This window comes from Thalassophryne amazonica, chromosome 17 (genome assembly GCF_902500255.1).
Source record: "Thalassophryne amazonica chromosome 17, fThaAma1.1, whole genome shotgun sequence".
In the NCBI taxonomy this organism is placed as follows: domain Eukaryota; kingdom Metazoa; phylum Chordata; class Actinopteri; order Batrachoidiformes; family Batrachoididae; genus Thalassophryne; species Thalassophryne amazonica.
The window spans coordinates 10,677,460-10,696,272 of record NC_047119.1 but is presented as its reverse complement, the minus strand read 5'-3'; the positions used below and the strand labels follow the sequence as shown (position 1 = coordinate 10,696,272).

General features: G+C 40.1%; 1 protein-coding gene across 1 annotated transcript in view; it reads right to left on the bottom strand.

Annotated features, from left to right (window-relative positions):
* LOC117529995 (formin-binding protein 1-like) overlaps window positions 1-18,813 on the bottom strand; it is a 161,800-nt gene that overhangs the window by 8,087 nt on the left and 134,900 nt on the right. The window contains exon 11 of the mRNA XM_034192918.1: window positions 3,317-3,331. Coding sequence (XP_034048809.1) covers window positions 3,317-3,331 — 15 coding nt within the window. The remainder of the gene's footprint in view (window positions 1-3,316; window positions 3,332-18,813) is intronic.

Here is an 18,813-nt window from a genome sequence, read left to right as displayed (position 1 = left end):
TTGTCAAGAATACAGACAAGTAGCATGACCAGGTAGCGCAGCATGGTGGATTAGTGGTTAGCACTATTGCCTCACAGCGACAAAGTCATGGGTTCGATTCCCACCTGTGGCCTTTCTGTGTGGAGTTTACGTGTTCTCTCTCAGGGTGCTCTGGCTTCCTCCCACATCCAAAGACACACAGGTTAGGTAGATTGGATACTTTAGATTGTCCGTAGGTGTGTGTGAATGTGTTTGTTTGTCTGTATGTGGCGACAGACTGGCGTCCTGTCCTGTACCCTGCCTCATGCTCTAAGACTACTGGGATAGGCTCCAGCCCCGTGACCCTTAAATGGACTAAGTGGTTGAAGATGAGTGTGTGTGTGTGTGTGTGTGAGCTCCTTATCCCACTGAGAAATAACTAGAATCTGTTTCATACAAGACAGCATCTACTGTAAACTGTCTGATTTGCTGTCTTAACCCTGGTCTTGTTTCTGTGGAATAACCAATAAAAACTTTTATATAATTGTTATTGATTGGTGTGTGAGTGCAAATAAATTGCCTAATGCTGGACTGAGTAGGTCAAGGCTCTGCTTTTGCATCTCATTGAGATGGGAGACAATGGCACCACAGGTTACACTGTTGGAGCTGTAAGCTGGAGGCCCGGATTCACTGCACATGAGCCAGGATAAATACATCAGGCTGTTACCATGGCAACCTTACCCCATGTCCCTTTATCAGCATGCAACACTTACCAGGCATGCAAGATAAACATCTGTCAATGATCATGCAGACACATGCTTCCCAAACTACAGTCAGTTATATGTTAGCAATCACATTCACTTCTGTGTACCTCGTAACATGATTAGCTACAGGTATCCTATAAGATTTGTGATAATAAAGCTCCACTGACGAACAATATGGGTGAACATGAATTATGTCCTTTTAGATGTATGATCAAGGGTGATTATAAATGTAAACAAAAAAATTACACTTTTAATCTACCCTCTTACACTTACGTACGTATATGACTGAGATTTTGTGATAAACACCCTCAAAGCCTCTTTTCTTTCTACTGCATGGAGAAATAGGATACCGCAGTCTCATTTGAACCTTCCGTGATACTGCGGGATTTGACTACATACAGGGACCTCCATTTAATATATACACAGCATAACTTCACACGGATAAATGGTGTACTGTTTTGTTTTCCGCTGCAATCACCAAAGCAACTGCGAAAAGTTTTTTTTTTTCCCAGTGGAGAAGAAAAGACGAAGCGAGTGGGAGATGTTGTGTCCCGTTAAGTGTTCACCTACACAGCTAACCAAAGTAGCTCCATTCTCTTGCCTGCAAAACTGCAACGTTTGTGCTCCGGATCATAAACAAACCGCAACACATGAAAATTCAGTAAGGTATATCTTCTATTATACATTCCCAAATCTAAGGTGGAATTTTACTAGTGTATACTAAGGTACACCTAAATATCTTTAAAAAAAACAGCAGAGCCACTTAGGTGCCTGGTCTTGAGAACCAGGGATGGTAGGTTGAAAAGCTTTTTTATCCCATGGGAATGCTACGACCCACCTGAGTGGGTCAAGAATATGGACAGCATGTATATAAGTGACATTTACACAATCAGGGTAGTAAACAACATATACAAGAAATATAGTTACTACATAATATTATAGGAGTTGGCTCCTGAATTCTAAGTGTTCATACAGGAGAAAATTGTAGTACACATCTACCTAATTTGTAGACTTGTTGTAAAACTAAATTATAGCTAGTAGACTAAGCTATGAATCTGGTTATGTTATTATAGAAACAGAAGCTATGGCATAATATATTTTAGGTCTCTATCTAAAGTTCATCCTGCTAGCTAGGTTATGTATTGCTACTATTGGCAGACAAATTCCGTACTCTACATGCTTTCTAACGGAAACTCCAAACTTACATACTATCTACTGATATCTATTAAAGAACCCTTTAAACTGAAGAACCATTAAAAATTTACACCATGTAACATAAAAGTGCAAATCCCGAAAATAGGCTAATTATATCCAGATGAGCTACTGTTATTTAGCCATCAATTAGCCTAGTGCACCTTGCTAGCCAACAAAGCCTGTAACTGGCGTATAAGGCACAACAGCGTCACTTCACTGTACAATAACGGTCATAACAACAAATACATATAACAGCAAATGCAAACGAAAGTGTGTATTAACGTTAACTTCCCAAACAGAACCGACTATGGTGTTAGCTATAACAAACGGTGCTGCAACTGGCTCGATAAGCTAACGTTAGCTGCTAGGTTTAGCTAATTGTACCCCACTCCTCCCTGTTAAAAACATGTCCACTTTTCCACTGCATAGTCACATTTTCTTTGCATTTTCACTTTGTTTGCGTGTAATTTGCCCAGAAAACTATTGAAAAAGCCATGGTTGGCCCCCCAGAAGTAGACAAATTACATCATATTTTACCACTTTAGCACCCGGCCCCAAACGAGACTGTGGTCTCCTGTTGCTCCAATAGAGTTTTAGAGACTTCAGTGACACATCAGTAGATCATTTTGAATACAAATTTCGACATGGATTTTTATTTTACGGACGACTCACCTCAGTTCCTACTCGGTATGTTTTCTTTAATAATTGATATGTATTTATAAGACACTGCCTGAATAATCTTTTAGAGTGAAATATTCTAAGGAAAATATTACATATAATCACAGCTCACCTTCAATAAAGGCATCCTATGTGTCATACTTTAATTTACTCACATCAGAAATGTATAAAACTAGGTGTCCAATCTTGCCTTCACTGTGTCATGTTTGCAACATCCATCTACTGAAACGGTCATGCAGTTTACAAACATGTGAGCAACTCCTGCATAATGATCAGATTAGTATTTACATTCCACTCTAAATCACGTGGACACACAGTGTGACAAAAGGACTACAAGACGGACAGATAAAACAGAGCGTAAATCTGATCACCTCAATGAGATTCCGGACTTGGGAATTGAGTGTGATCTGCACCACAGAGACCACAGACACATCGAGGAGAGACACGACAGGAACACAACCACAATTTAAAAAAAAATTAAAAATTAAAATAAAAAATACACATCAGACAACAACGTGAATCTGACATTGTTGATTGTGTCACAGCAAAAAAATAAAAAACAACTTAAACTTAGATTACAAAAAACAAACCAAAGAAAGAAAAGGCATGACAAAAAAACAACACCGCAAACAGAATGTTATTAATATTATGTTATTGCAAGGATGTGACAGGCGTGCTATGATCATGCCGCAACGGTCGTGCGGTTATACGGTCATGCTTACCAGCTTGAGAGAAAGCTTCATGGGAAGAAGAGAAAGAAATGGCGAGGAGAAGAGAGAGACAAATGTCATCAGCATATCGAGGTCACTTCTTTATTCACACACAAAAAAATTCATACACAATTTTAAGGTAACACTTTATTTTATCAAACTTCACCATTTGATAAAAGGAGGGTATAACTTTGGGTTGACTACTTAATTACTGGGGTGATATAAACTATTTCAGTTTCAGCTATAAAGATCCCTCCTTTTGTTTTTTTTTTAATTGGTGAAATTTAACATGCCCCCCACTACCCCCCAAAAAGATGGATTAATAAAAAATGAGAAAGGCCAAAGTGCGAAAAAGGACAAAAGCCTACTGCATAAGCATGAAGAAAAAGAAGAGATGAATAAATGTAAATTAAAAAGGAAGTAGCTGGACAGTTGACAGTGACAGACAGGGCGGGTGGATCCTCTTTGCCTCTATATGATAACATGCATATGACAGCAGAGGGCGACATAAGCATGTAACAGTTTTGTTCAGCTGCAAGGTTAGGTCCATACATAGACATTTATGTTTCATTTTAGCTGTCTGTGCGATAGACAATTAAAATGTCAAAAACTTTATAAATGTCCATATATATATGACCTAACTGCATGTTGACATGGAGGCAGATACTGTACAAAGACAAATTGGAGTGACATTTTCTTGAGTAAACTCTCCTGAACAATATTGCTAAAATGAGAATGTATTATGTCACAATAACTGGAATCATAAAGTAATGTACAAAATGTAAAATAATCTAAACTTGGGAGTCAGTTTGTGGTTGTGTAGACGCTGATTGTTGGTTATGTTTGAATACAAAGATCATAGCACAAGTATTTTTAATATCCACTGGTTGGTGCAGGTGTAGCAGATCATTTCTAATCCTATTCAAAGCTCACAGGCTGGTACAGTACTAACTTTAGAGCACTAATAAGGTCATCCACACTGGCTGTGGTATTCACTGTAGTTTCTGATATGATGTCTTGTACAGTCAAGTCCACAAATACCAAGAAACACTGCCAAGAAATGTCAGTACACTGGAGTTGTACAACAGAGCTCAACATTGACCACCCTCTTTCTGAGCGGCTCTAGTTCTGGATGTGAATTTCTCATTTCAAGTTACATTTTAGAAAAATCCCATATAAACCCATACGGCATTTTGACTACTGAAGGAGCACAGACACACAATATCACTGCTTGTGGTACTGTAAGTCTCCCTTGTATGAGTTAATAAATAAAATGTAGATACAGAAAATTAATGGGATTTTACTTCTGGATCCTCACTACAATGCTGCAATCTGGGTAAACTATGGAGTACCTCAAGGTTCTGTTCTTGGTCCACTATTGTTTTCTACCACTTGACAGATTATATGTAACCTAACTTTCACTGTTATGGTAATGACCTGCAGATTTGCATGTCTGTTTATGTTATTTAGCAGGGTTTCATTAAGGAATCAAATCAAATAAAATCAATTTTATTTATATAGCGCCAAATCACAACAAACAGTTGCCCCAAGGCGCTTTATATTGTAAGGCAAAGCCATACAATAATTACGGAAAAACCCCAACGGTCAAAACAACCCCCTGTGAGCAAGCACTTGGCAACAGTGGGAAGGAAAAACTCCCTTTTAACAGGAAGAAACCTCCAGCAGAACCAGGCTCAGGGAGGGGCAGTCTTCTGCTGGGACTGGTTGGGGCTGAGGGAGAGAACCAGGAAAAAGACATGCTGTGGAGGGGAGCAGAGATCAATCACTAATGATTAAATGCAGAGTGGTGCATACAGAGCAAAAAGAGAAAGAGACACTCAGTGCATCATGGGAACCCCCCAGCAGTCTAAGTCTACAGCAGCATAACTAAGGGATGGTTCAGGGTCACCTGATCCAGCCCTAACTATAAGCTTTAGCAAAAAGGAAAGTTTTAAGCCTAATCCTAAAAGTAGAGAGGGTGTCTGTCTCCCTGATCTGAATTGGGAGCTGGTTCCACAGGAGAGGAGCCTGAAAGCTGAAGGCTGTGCCTCCCATTCTACTCTTACAAACCCTAGGAACTACAAGTAAGCCTGCAGTCTGAGAGCGAAGCGCTCTATTGGGGTGATATGGTACTATGAGGTCCCTAAGATAAGATGGGACCTGATTATTCAAAACCTTATAAGTAAGAAGAAGAATTTTAAATTCTATTCTAGAATTAACAGGAAGCCAATGAAGAGAAGCCAATATGGGTGAGATATGCTCTCTCCTTCTAGTCCCTGTTAGCACTCTACCTGCAGCATTTTGAATTAACTGAAGGCTTTTCAGGGAACTTTTTGGACAACCTGATAATAATGAATTACAATAGTCCAGCCTAGAGGAAATAAATGCATGAATTAGTTTTTCAGCATCACTCTGAGACAAGACCTTTCTAATTTTAGAGATATTGCGCAAATGCAAAAAAGCAGTCCTACATATTTGCTTAATATGCGCATTGAAGGACATATCCTGATCAAAAATGACTCCACGATTTCTCACAGTATTACTAGAGGTCAGGGTAATGCCATCCAGAGTAAGGATCTGGTTAGACACCATGTTTCTAAGATTTGTGGGGCCAAGTACAATAACTTCAGTTTTATCTGAGTTTAAAAGCAGGAAATTAGAGGTCATCCATGTCTTTATGTCTGTAAGACAATCCTGCAGTTTAGCTAATTGGTGTGTGTCCTCTGGCTTCATGGATAGATAAAGCTGGGTATCATCTGCGTAACAATGAAAATTTAAGCAATGCCATCTAATAATACTGCCTAAGGGAAGCATGTATAAAGTGAATAAAATTGGTCCTAGCACAGAACCTTGTGGAACTCCATAATTAACCTTAGTCTGTGAAGAAGATTCCCCATTTACATGAATAAATTGTAATCTATTAGATAAATATGATTCAAACCACTGCAGCGCAGTGCCTTTAATACCTATGGCATGCTCTAATCTCTGTAATAAAATTTTATGGTCAACAGTATCAAAAGCAGCACTGAGGTCTAACAGGACAAGCACAGAGATGAGTCCACTGTCTGAGGCCAAAAGAAGATCATTTGTAACCTTCACTAATGCTGTTTCTGTACTATGATGAATTCTAAAACCTGACTGAAACTCTTCAAATAGACTATTCCTCTGCAGATGATTAGTTAGCTGTTTTACAACTACCCTTTCAAGAATTTCTGAGAGAAAAGGAAGGCTGGAGATTGGCCTATAATTAGCTAAGATAGCTGGGTCAAGTGATGGCTTTTTAAGTAATGGTTTAATTACTGGAATGAAGTAGAAGCAAGAATTTAAAAATTAACAGTAAGCTCTGATTATCAGATGGAAACTTTATCACTGCGTGACCATCGCTGGCCTGTAATCGGTGTGGAAAAATGCCTGAAATCAATAAAGACATGGACCTTTTCAGCACACCTTTTCAGCAAGGGCAAAAGATGTTTTATATCTTTCTACATGAGGACAGCAGGCAGAGACGAGCCTAACAGTGAAATGTTGTAAGTTCATGTCCTTCCAAACGTAACTGGTCCAAATGTAACTGTGTATGTAGGTATTGTCGTAATTATTTATATAACTGTCCTGGTGGTAGTTTCTGTCATCCAGCTGTACGTGTGCTGTGATTAGCTGACAGGCCTCTCGCTGTACTGTGTGCACTCAAAACTGGCTGTCCAGCCACCACATGATCAGATCTGTATATCAGATCTATATCAGCATTTTATGCGAGTGTGCCACCCCGGCATGCCAGATGTGTTGGGGGAACAGGGGCGCACACGTGCAAGACACATGCACCACATGTGTGGCTTTTTGCAAAGCCACACTCGTTGGCCAGTTAGACAAATTTTACATCCAGCTCGACAGTGATTGCCTGCCTGCTGACTGTTTTAATGTTAATAGTGCGAATGGCCACACATTTTCTAAGTGCCAAGCGAGCGGTGTTAGATGTTCATGTGTGTCAGCTGGAATTTGGCCGACACCTGCCGCGAGACGGTTTGATGGGCACGCACAGCGCACACTCTGTCTTTCAGCCACTGGTGTGTGCAAGTAGTTGTAGCAACAGGTGTACGAGGCATTGGAGACAGCTTCAATTTTACACGTTTTGCATACGATTCCTGCTTCATGCGCAATTCATGCACAATTTGATTAAATTCGTACTATGTGTGAAGGGGCATTTAACAAATTCCATTGCTCAAAATGTAGAATTCTTACAGTTGGTGTTAAATAGAGATAAATCAAAATTTATGCTTTTCTCACATTGCAAAAAATAACACCCAATCTTCTTAAGATCTCAACTGCTCAGGGGGTTGATATTGAAATGGTCACATCTTCTAAGTATTTAAGTTTTAGGAATTATACTTGATCAGAACTTGTCATTCCAGCTGCATTTTGAAAATCTTGCCTCAAAGTTGAAACTTAAATTAGGTTTCTTCTTGATAAACACATCCCATTTTTCCCTGAAGGCCTGGAAAGACTTTATTTCTGCAGCATTTCTTCCTTTGTTGGACTACGGTGGCCTGTTTCTTATGAATGCATTTGATCAGTGCCTTTAGAAGTTGAATACTGTGTACCACTGTGCACTGCATTTCATTACTGTCTTGGAAATCGTGTACATCACTGTGCTTTGCCTGCTTCGTATGTTCGCAGATTTACTGACTTGGTGACTTTTGTCTATAAATTTCTCCTTGGTTTGATGGCTTCATATTTGTGTTCATGATTTGGAATCTAAATCCTTATGGCCTGCTCACGTGATATTGTTCAAATGTTTGTTTCCAGAGTCAGAAATTAACTTGGCAAAAAAGCCTGTAACTACGCTGCTCCTTTCTCCTTGAATAATATACAGAAGGAGCTGAAACTGTCACAGTTGATGACAACAGGGAAATTTAAATTTTTTATTGTTTATGGAGAAAATGGTCATTTTTATCAAGTTATTGGAATGCAAGTAACAAACTCTGCTCAACAATATTTCCATCTGCTTTTGGGAGAAAGCTCATTCATTACATTATCAGTCTTTTAGGGTGCTGTCACGGTAGATGGTAAGGTTTTTTAGTTAATACAGCAGGAAAGATGATAATGTGCTTATTTTTAATGTAAAATGAGCTGAATTACTGACCACAAGAGACTCCATACAATCAACACAAGTCCTCTATTGTGTCCAGCTGGTGCTTCTCAAACTGGCATTGCTACCTAAAGTAGTTTTCCATCCATGCTTGCCTAGATATTATTCTTATGCTGTATCTTAGCCCATTTCATTACTTTGGACACAGACATACATGTACATATGGTCTTTACGTACAGATAACACCACTGCAGTATGACATACTAGAACAAAGAAAGCCCTTGAGGGGTGAATTCTGGGTAGTGGAAGCTGGAAACCAGACACAAAGTGTTACTACCACATACGATTTAACATCCACCCTCTGATGAGATTTAAATAGTAGTGATGGGGAGATTAAAACATGTTGATATTTTATGATCTCCCACATCCTCACGTGCTCGTGACACTTTGTGAATTCACCCCAATGTGGACTTGAAACAGCTGCAGGGAGACAGCAAGCGACGGAAAACCTCAAGCTGCTACATGAGATGTAGCAGCTTGCAAGTCATCATCTCCTGCCATCATTTGGCGGGTTTCTACAAGTGTCAGAGACGTGATCAATACTGAGCCAGGCACAGACACTCGACTATCCTGTGGGGAAATGTTTTTGAAACGGCTCATTATTTGTGCCAACAGCTTCCTCACTGAGACTGGATGTGGCTCAAAACAAATGACGTCTGCCTGATTAATAACAAGACTATTGTCTGTGTTGGCTTTTACTAATCACTTACATATATTCCATTTTTGTTCTCACCTACGTACACACATTCACACACAAGTACACACAGACACTCCTACGCAGAAACACTTACAATATATTGCCTGGCTTCGAATGCATACGTAGGTCGACCCAGAGTCCTCTTCATGAGCTCTTTGCGATAAATGCGTGTGCGCGGGGATTGCTGCTGTTGTAATTGTCGGAGAGAATAAAGCTTTGTCAATTAGAAAACACCAATGCTGCCACTTAACACTAAAGTTGTGGCTATACCTTGGCAAAAAAAACAAAAAACTCAATTGTCCCCAAATGTACATATTCTATTATGGTAAATATGTGTGTTAAGTTAGTTATGGCTACTTTTATTTCCATGAGAATTTTGTGAAATAAGTTAGAAGTAATAATAATAATGAAGGATGCAGACAGATAGATTTCAGTGTTTATTCACTATGTCCGATTTTGGATGTTTCTAAAAATTGATGGCATTACTCCTAAAAGCTTCTCAATGACTAATTGGGATAATTTGGGGTTAACTGGGGAACCTTTGGCTGTATTTAAGGGACTGACTAGATAATCAGTGACATCCTGCATTTAACAGTGGAGGGGACCTAAAGAAGGAGAACAAGGCAACCTGAGCAAAATTTTATGTAAATCTCCACAAGTCAGGTTACTCCTTAGGAGGAATCTTGAAAAGACTGTTGGTACTACAAATGAACCTATAAGAACCTTGGGACCATATAGACTTTAAATCATTGAGGAAGGACGCTCAAAATAACATTCATGACTTTATCCTAAAGGTCCAATAGAATCTCAGGATTCAAACTAATGAACTGATGAAAGAGTTGGAGGAAGCAGACAGAACTGTAAACTCATCCACCTTTAGGGCCCCTTCACACATAACATGATTTAAGTCAACTAGCGCACGAAGGAGGAATTGCATGCCAATTGTGAAAAATCGGAGCTGCCTCTAACACCTCGTACACCTGTTGCTACAACTATTTGAGCAAACCAGCGGCTGAAAGACAGAGTCTGCCATGTGAGAGCCCATTCGACCCCTATCGCGGCAGGTGTCGGCCAAATTCCAGGTGACACACATGAACATCTAACACTGCTCAACAAACACTGTCAAGCTGGATGTGAAATTTGTCTAAGTGCCCCCACGAGTGTGACTTTGCAAAAAGAAACACGTTTGGCCTGCATGTGAATCGCACGTGTGTGCGTGTGTCACCCCCCCCCCCCCCCCCAAAAAAAAACACATGTGGCATGTCATGGGGGGTGGGGCACACTTGCATAAAATGCTGATATTTATGCTGCACAGACTTGATCACATGGGAGCCGGACAGGCAGGTCTGAGTGCACACAGCACAGTGAGGTGCCTGTCAGCTGCTGACCAGAGACTCACTGACAGCTCACATGATACAGAGTGACACGTTGGTGTGTGCGCTGGACGGACAGGGTGTGTGGCCACCAACAGCAGCTGCTGCTCTGGCTCTGGACGTCCCAGCTTGAGAACATGTACCGTGTTTGGACATATCTGAATTTACAACGGTCCACTGTGACGCGCGGGTGCCTGCTTGCTGTCCTCACGTTGACATCCATAAAAAGATATATCACTGTTGCGATGGTCTGCAGTGAGCGAGTGCATGGCGCACACATTGACAGGCTGCTCCAGGTGAGATGGTCAGTCAGATCATAGCAGGCAGCGGGTGATCTGAATTTCACATCACCCACATGAGCTCTGTTCCACATGATGCGGTGTCTGTCCTGCGGTGCACCATCCACAAGACATGCATGTCGGGCTGGACACACATGCAGGGCCGGCTGGACACACCAGGCCAGCAGATATGGACATGATAAGAATGCCCTGCTTTATTCATGTCATTTCATGACTGTATGTCTGTGACCATGGGTCATCTACAGAGGAACAGATGGTTCATACGTGTATTGTTTGCTTGATAAGAGGGATTCAATAAAATGCAGTTTTTTTTAAAATACGTCTATGTCCTTGTTGATTTCAGGCATTTTATACAGCTTTAACAAGGCAGCGATGGTAGTGCAGTGGTAAAGTTTCTGGCTGGCAATCAGAGCTTTTGTAAATTGCAGGTTCGAATCCCGTGGGTGGCATGTATTTTTCTCTTCTTTTTTTTTTTTCTTCACAGCAGTTGTGCGATGTGGTTACACATGCTCCAGCTACTAACACTGTGTTCCCACTGCGACGGTTTCGTGCACCTGTTGCTACAACGTGCACGAAACCGTCACAGCGGGATCGTTCTCCCTGCCCGTCGGCTCGATGTTTTCGTGGTTCGCTCATATGAGCTGTTTTGCTGTGATTCATCCTGTTTTGTACTTATTCGTACGATGTGTGAAGGGGCCCTTAAGAGAGTACTCCATCACCATGACCTAAAAGGGTGTTAACCAAAGAGGAAGCCATGAATCCAAAAATTTAGTCCTGGTGATCAACTGTGAACATTAGTCCAGTGTTTTGGGGGGTTATTTATTTATTTTTGTTTGTATGTTTTTTCATGTCAATGGAAAGTAGAACATGTGCAGTGGGGAAAATTGAGTTTGGAATTTTTTATCCAAGGTGTATGTAAACGTATGTCGGCAACTGTATATATTTTCTTAATTTCACACATGCTTTCTCTTTCAACTGTGCTCCCTCTTCAGTTCTGCACAACACACATATATATTCACATTCAGCGTGACTGCTGATGGATGAGACAGCTTAACAAAGACTGCGGGGGCACAAATCCCTCCACTGCGTGCTTTCGGTGCTTGACGCTCTACCTCCAGTATGATAATGGTGCAAAAGCCAAATGTAACACTGGTCTGCTTGCAGAAAATAGAAAATTGGGGGTCAAAAAAAGCAGAAACAAGCTAAAGATATAAATTTCTTTCTCGGAGCATACGTCCCATTTTACCTCAAAGACATTGGTGAAGCATTTCGCTAAGTTTCATGAAAATTGTTTCCTTAGTAAAACACCACTTTGTAGTTATTAAATACATAAAATAAAACAAATCTGTTGGCCTCCTTATCCAGGGCCACCTCCAAATGCAATGGTTTATGGTCTAGATTAGGCTCAACTTTTTCAGGTAGTTTCAAAACATACACTGTGCCAGTGTTGGTGGCCAAGTGGTTGGTATGCTTGGTTTCAGTGCCTATGGATAACGTCTCGGTATAAACCCCACCCCTGCCACATTTTCCCATGTAATGTGGAGTTACATCAGGAAGGGCATACAGTGTAAAACTTGTGCCAAATAAACACGCAGACCCACCTTCAATCTGCTGTGGTGACCTTGAGTGAAAACAAGGGTGGAGCCGAAGGGCCTTATTTTTTTCAAAACATATACTGTACTCACGGTTCGCAGTGTCCAGGATGTTTCGCTCAAAATTCTACCTGAAGAGAGGGTGGGCCAATGCACAAAACGTCCATTTCAATGAAATGTCTATTTTCATTACATTTAAAATATGAATCCCAAATCCTTTTCTCATTCATTAAATGTTTTCCTTGTCAGCTGATATCCAGCGAGTCCACCATTGGAACGTTGTGCGCATGCTCAAAATTCTGAGTGGACACCAGACAGAAAAGTTTCCCAATCATTGTAGGGTTGATTTCTTCCTTACGGGTACATAGCTTGCCAGTGGATATCCAGTCAACGTTAAGCTGCTTTCTCATGTCAGCAGCAGTAAAACCGTCACAGCAAAATTACATCTGCAGCGACTGCAGGTGGACAAATTATTCATTAAATCTGTTCTAATCAGGTTATTCAATATTCAGTGTGTGCAGCAACACTCAAACTGCAAATGTTCGAATCAAAGTAACTGTCATGCGACAATTACCAGCGCACACTGACAATATCATTACAGGTAAGATGTGGAACACATGAGAAAAACATAGTGAAGACTCATTATTTTTTGCTTTTAACAATGTTAATTAATGTTAACAATGTTAATTAATTTATTTTAGGGTGACGATTTTAATAAACCTGAATAAAAACCTATTTCATTTAGCGCTTTCTTCAAAAAAGGGCTCAACCTTTGATGCATGAGCCCTTGATGGCTGATACCTGGCCAGGGACAGTCCAACTGGTATAGACGGTAGATTCCACAGAGGAACCTTTGAGTAATTTTAGGGGAGCCATCACATCTGTGCATGTCTGCACCAATGCCAGTGAAAATTGATTTTTCAGAGACCTTATTTCAGGCCAGGAAAGTCCTCATGCAAAGTATGTAATTTCTGAGCGGCCCTGAAATGCCGCTGGGCAGGCCTCTTTGCTGATTGGTCAAACACATGCAGGAAGGCAACAACCACATTAAGCGGCATTTGTAAAAGTGAAACTAAGCAGAGACTATAAGAATAACCTCAATGGAAAGAAAAGCCGACTAATGGACTGATGCGCAGGTACAGACAAAATTCAGCGAGGATTCAAATTTTCGAAGAGAAGTGTGACAGTCTACATCAGCAGACTTGGATTTCCGTGGAATTAAACACAATGAAACAGTGCTGAGAGAAAGTTTTAGCAGGACTGGAAGTCTTCAAAAATCCTGCAAAAAAGTGCAGAGAGAAAAGAGAAAAATAATGCAGGACTACACACGACTGAGCAACCACAACACGAAAAGTGGCTAATACCGCAAAACCAATGGAATAATGCACCATGCACCACCCTGCAGCTCCGGCTTCCATGTGCCGGAGCTGCAGGGAGAAAAGACTCAGTGCTTTTTTGTTCCATGAGGAATGTTGCAGTGGAGAAGAGGGCATTGCAATCAAGAAGCCCACAAACAGATAGTAAGTCCCTTCAGCCGCTCCCTTGTTTGCACTCGGGGTCACCACAGCAAATCCGAGGTGGATCTACATGTTGAATTGGCACAAGTTTTACACCAGACGCCCTTCCTGATGCAACTCCACGTTACATGGAGAAATGTGGCAGGGGTGGGGTTTGAACAGGGAACCTTGCGCACTGAAACCAAGTGCACCGACTACCTCGCCACCCCCTCTGCTAAGAAGCCCACAAACAGATAAGAAATTAAATATAGATATTTTAAGAGTTTGCTTTACCTCGATCTCTAGTGAGAAGCCAAATTTTTAAAAAGTATAAATACCTCTTGCTTTTGCCTTCTGACGAGAACATTTAATGCTGGAAGCTAAAGACAGCTATCAAGCCAACTTTTTATGTTGCTTTACATCTCACATTAAGGTTGAAGTTTGATTTCTAGCTATAACTAGTATTCAATGCTTCCTGTTACAGGGAGCCCAGTGGCTCTTCACTGCAGTGCAGACAAAGTAACAAGCAGTTCTTGTACATGTTCATGAAATCTGGGGAGTAGGTCATGTTCCTGCAGTGGAAATGGGCCTAATCTTTTTTCCCATGAAAAAAAAAAAAAAAAAAAAAAAAAAAAAAATATATATATATATATATATATATATATATATATATATATATATATATATATATATATATATTTATATATATATATATATATATATATATATATATATATTTTTTTTTTTTTTTTTTTCATGGGAAAAAAGATTAGGCCCATTTCCACTGCAGGAACATGACCTACTCCCCAGATTTCATGAACATGTACAAGAACTGCTTGTTACTTTGTCTGCACTGCAGTGAAGAGCCACTGGGCTCCCTGTAACAGGAAGCATTGAATACTAGTTATAGCTAGAAATCAAACTTCAACCTTAATGTGAGATGTAAAGCAACATAAAAAGTTGGCTTGATAGCTGTCTTTATATATATAAAGTTAATGAATGAAGTAGTCTCCAAGTGATTAGTGTGCTTGTTTCTATAGTGGAAGGTTCCCAGTTCAAGGCCACCCTTGCCCATTCTCCATGAAATATGGAGTTGTGTCAGGAAGAGCATCTGGGATAAAAACCAAATCAATATGCAGATCCATATTGGATTTGCTGTGGTAATCCCTAAGAGAGAAGTCAAAAGATCTGAATGAATGAAACAGCCTGTGACAGAAACATAAATCAATTTCTGGCCAGCAGCAGACCTTTAAAACGGTCTCTTTAAACTCCCTAATCTTTACAAGGATACATTGTCTCTTTTTTTTGATAGCAGTGGAGGAAAATAGGTTAATCCACTGCATTTGGGTCCTTGGCAACGGTTTTCCTGATTCTTGGAAATAAAAGTAATCATTGTTGAAATCAGTGGGCATTGTAAATCAACCAAAGTAGAAATGCATGAAACGGCCTGTGTCAATGAGGCCACAAATATTTGTTGCTTAAACAGGTATTAGAAACGTTACTTTTTTGTTGAGAACTTACTTAAATTGTAGGAAAACCATGCTATCTGAATTACCCGACTAATCAGCGACATAGTCAGGTACTAGCCAACTATTATGTTGAGCCACCCCAACCTTACTAACGTGTTGTGTTGCAATTTCAAAAAACACACTGAATGGTTCTTGAATGGCTCCACCCCAAAGCCAATGTTTCTTTACGAGATACAAGCAAATAAACAAATGGGTGGAACCATTACCTCCTCAGCAGAGGTAATCCTCTTCAGAATACTTGAATGAATATTTACAAGTAAGGTGTTACTAGTTTAAACTGGGTGGATCTCATGTATGTAGACCTGTTTGTGAAAGGCTGAGGATTTACAATGGCTCTCTACCTGCAGCTGTTCAGTGGGCATAAAGCCAAAACGTCTGTCAGTGAGCCATCAGGGCTCGTGTCCCTGAAGAACTTCTTGTTATTCTTCTTGGATTAACTACGCACCTGCTGTTTTCTGTGCCAATACTACCACGAGGTAGAATTACTGCCAAAATAAAAGAACAAATCAGATCTCTAGTCTAAATCAGTATGTCATCGACATACATAACACTCAGTTTATTATTATGAAGGATAAAAAGGCGTCATGGGGGTATAATTTAATTTAAATGGATTTCCAGCCAAATCCAAATAACACTCCTGATAACCTCCATTCAATATTTTTCTTTTGCCATATTCTTTTAATCTGTGTTGAGTCTGAAACAATGTACCCTATTTGACTCCCAAGTTTTAATCTCTCTTTGCAAGAGCTGTTTCAACACTTCCGTTTTCAGAAAGTGTGCACTTCCTGTTTGATCTGTGCAAAAAAAAAAAAAAAGAACCCTTCCCCTTTCTGTCGACCTTGATCATTTCCTCTATAATATGTGCTGCTGGACCCCATTGTTCATTTGCTTTTTCAGACATCACGTGAGCAATAATTCATAGAACAGTTTTTTATTTTGAGTACTGCCCTTTCAAAATATCAACATGAACAAAACTATATTTGAGCAGTCCGGAAGAAACATGCCCATTCCTGAGGTCAGAGAAAACTGTGAGCTGAAGTGCATTATGGGTAGGCAAACGATGGCCTGCCCCAGCTAGGAACTCCATTAAAACATACACTGTGCCTTACAAAGGGAACTTGATGAGTAATAAAGGGAACATGATGATTAATATTCCTTAACCCTAACCCTAACCCTGGGGTGGTACTGAGAACATAGTAACAACTTCAAAATCAGAAAATGCTGGGTTGGTACCGAAAATGTAAAAAAAAAAAAAAAAAAAAAGCAGTGATCCTTACACTTACTTGGATTTTTTTTTATTGCAGACAGTATGAATCCAAGATATTTTCATGTCTTATGTAGTCACGTTCATTTGTTAATACAGATTCATTCCTGCATTTAAGACCTGCAACACATTCCAAAAAAAAGTTGGAATGCCAAAACATCTTCCACTTTGTAATGTTGCGGATGTTTTGACATTGAGGATTCAAGCAACGAAGTGTGTCAGGTGTTAGTTTGTCCCATTCTTCCTGCAAACACGTATTAAGGTGTGCAACAACACAGTCATCATTACAGCATTTTTTGTTTCAAAACTCTCAACACGTTCCCTATTGGGGACAGATCAGGACGACAGGCAGTCCAGTCCAGTATCTATATCCTCTTCTTCTGGAGCCATACCTTTGTAATGTATGCAGATAGCTGCTTTGCATTGTCATGTTGGGAAATGCATGGATGTTCCTGGAAAAGATGTCACCTTGAAGGCAGCATGTTACTCTAAAATGTCAATGGGCCTCATGTATCAACGTTGCGCACTTGTGGCGTAAATTTACGGAGTAAATTTGAAGTACACCAAAGTTACCGTGACATGTATCAAGCAGTGCGCACCTGCCCATTTCCGGCGTACGCCTGACGTGACCATGATAAATGCAGCGGGTGAAAACAATCGTAATTATAATAAACACGCCCATAAATATTCAGACTCCGCTTCAGACATACCCTCATTTTACGACATGGAAGCCAGGAAGACGGCAAAGAAAAAGAACTTCACCAATCACGACGCGTGCCAATAGAGCGTCAAAAGCGGCCATCGTATCAATTGTTTTGTAGTATAATCAAAAAAGTGTTACAGTGGTCCCTCGTTTATCGTGGTAGTTATGTTCTAAAAATAGCCCGCAATAGGCGAAGTCCACGAAGTAGGTAGTCAGCGTTAGTTTTTACAATTATTATAGACGTTTTAAAGCTGTAAAAACCCTGTAAAACCACTTTTTACACTTTACTCAATCAGGCATGAACATTTTCTCACTTTTCTCTTGTGTGTAAACACTCTCAAAGTTTAAACCTTAGTAGAAAAATAAGACCAACCTGTTTTCAGGCCCAAACATTTGTTTGAGAAATAAAAATAGAACGTTTTCCTATAAATAATTATGATGGCTTTTAGAACTAACGAATTTAATTTTAACGATCAACCTACGAGGTTGGACACATAAGAAATGATTAATAGTGACTGACCAGTATTTCACAGATCGCGCCTCTGCGTCCTGACGCCACGCCTTTTTCCAATGAGTCAAACCTCGCTGCAGGTGTCTTTTTCCGAGTGAAGAACACAGTTATGGGTAGTTGTTGGCGCTCTTTTTTCTTCTGGGTGAGAAGATTCTTATAAACAGACACGCAGAACACAATGCACTGTAAAAAAAAAAAAAGCATGCAAAATTGGACTAAAAAAATCCGCGAAACTGCGAGGCCGCGAAAGGTGAACCGCGTTATAGCGAGGGACCATTGTATTCTCTTTTCACATGTCAATAATTCTTGACATGTGGATATTTGCTCGCTCAATTAATAAGACACACCTAATTTTTCAGATTTCTTTATTTTTAAATTTTATTTCTTTATTTATTTTATTGTAACAAACGAATGGAGAAGACACAACCTGATTACAGCACGGGCGAAGGGAATGACAACACTACAGTTGTAATTATCAATTTCATTGTCTAAAACGATCACACCACATAATGTTAAGCTCAGCGCTGCTCTGGCTCCAGGCTCTGGAGAAAAAGGCGAGCAGCGCTTTCTTTGCAGTCAGCGCTGTGGCCAAGGATCGTGCTTGAGACCAACAATCCCGCAAAAGCGGGATTTGTGTTAATTATTATGTGGTATAATCAAGAAAGTGTTATTTATGTAACATATGCATTGATTTGTATGATTGCACTGTCAATCATTGCACATCATTTTCATTTTTATGTGGATTCCAGTGCTGGTTCATTTTGGTGTACAATTTACACCACCTCTCAACTTGGTGTATATTTTCAGCGCACCGTACGCCAATGACCACATTGATAAATGCCAAGTAGTGCAGCCATTTTGGCGTACACCCCATATACGCTCAAATATCACCGTACGCAACA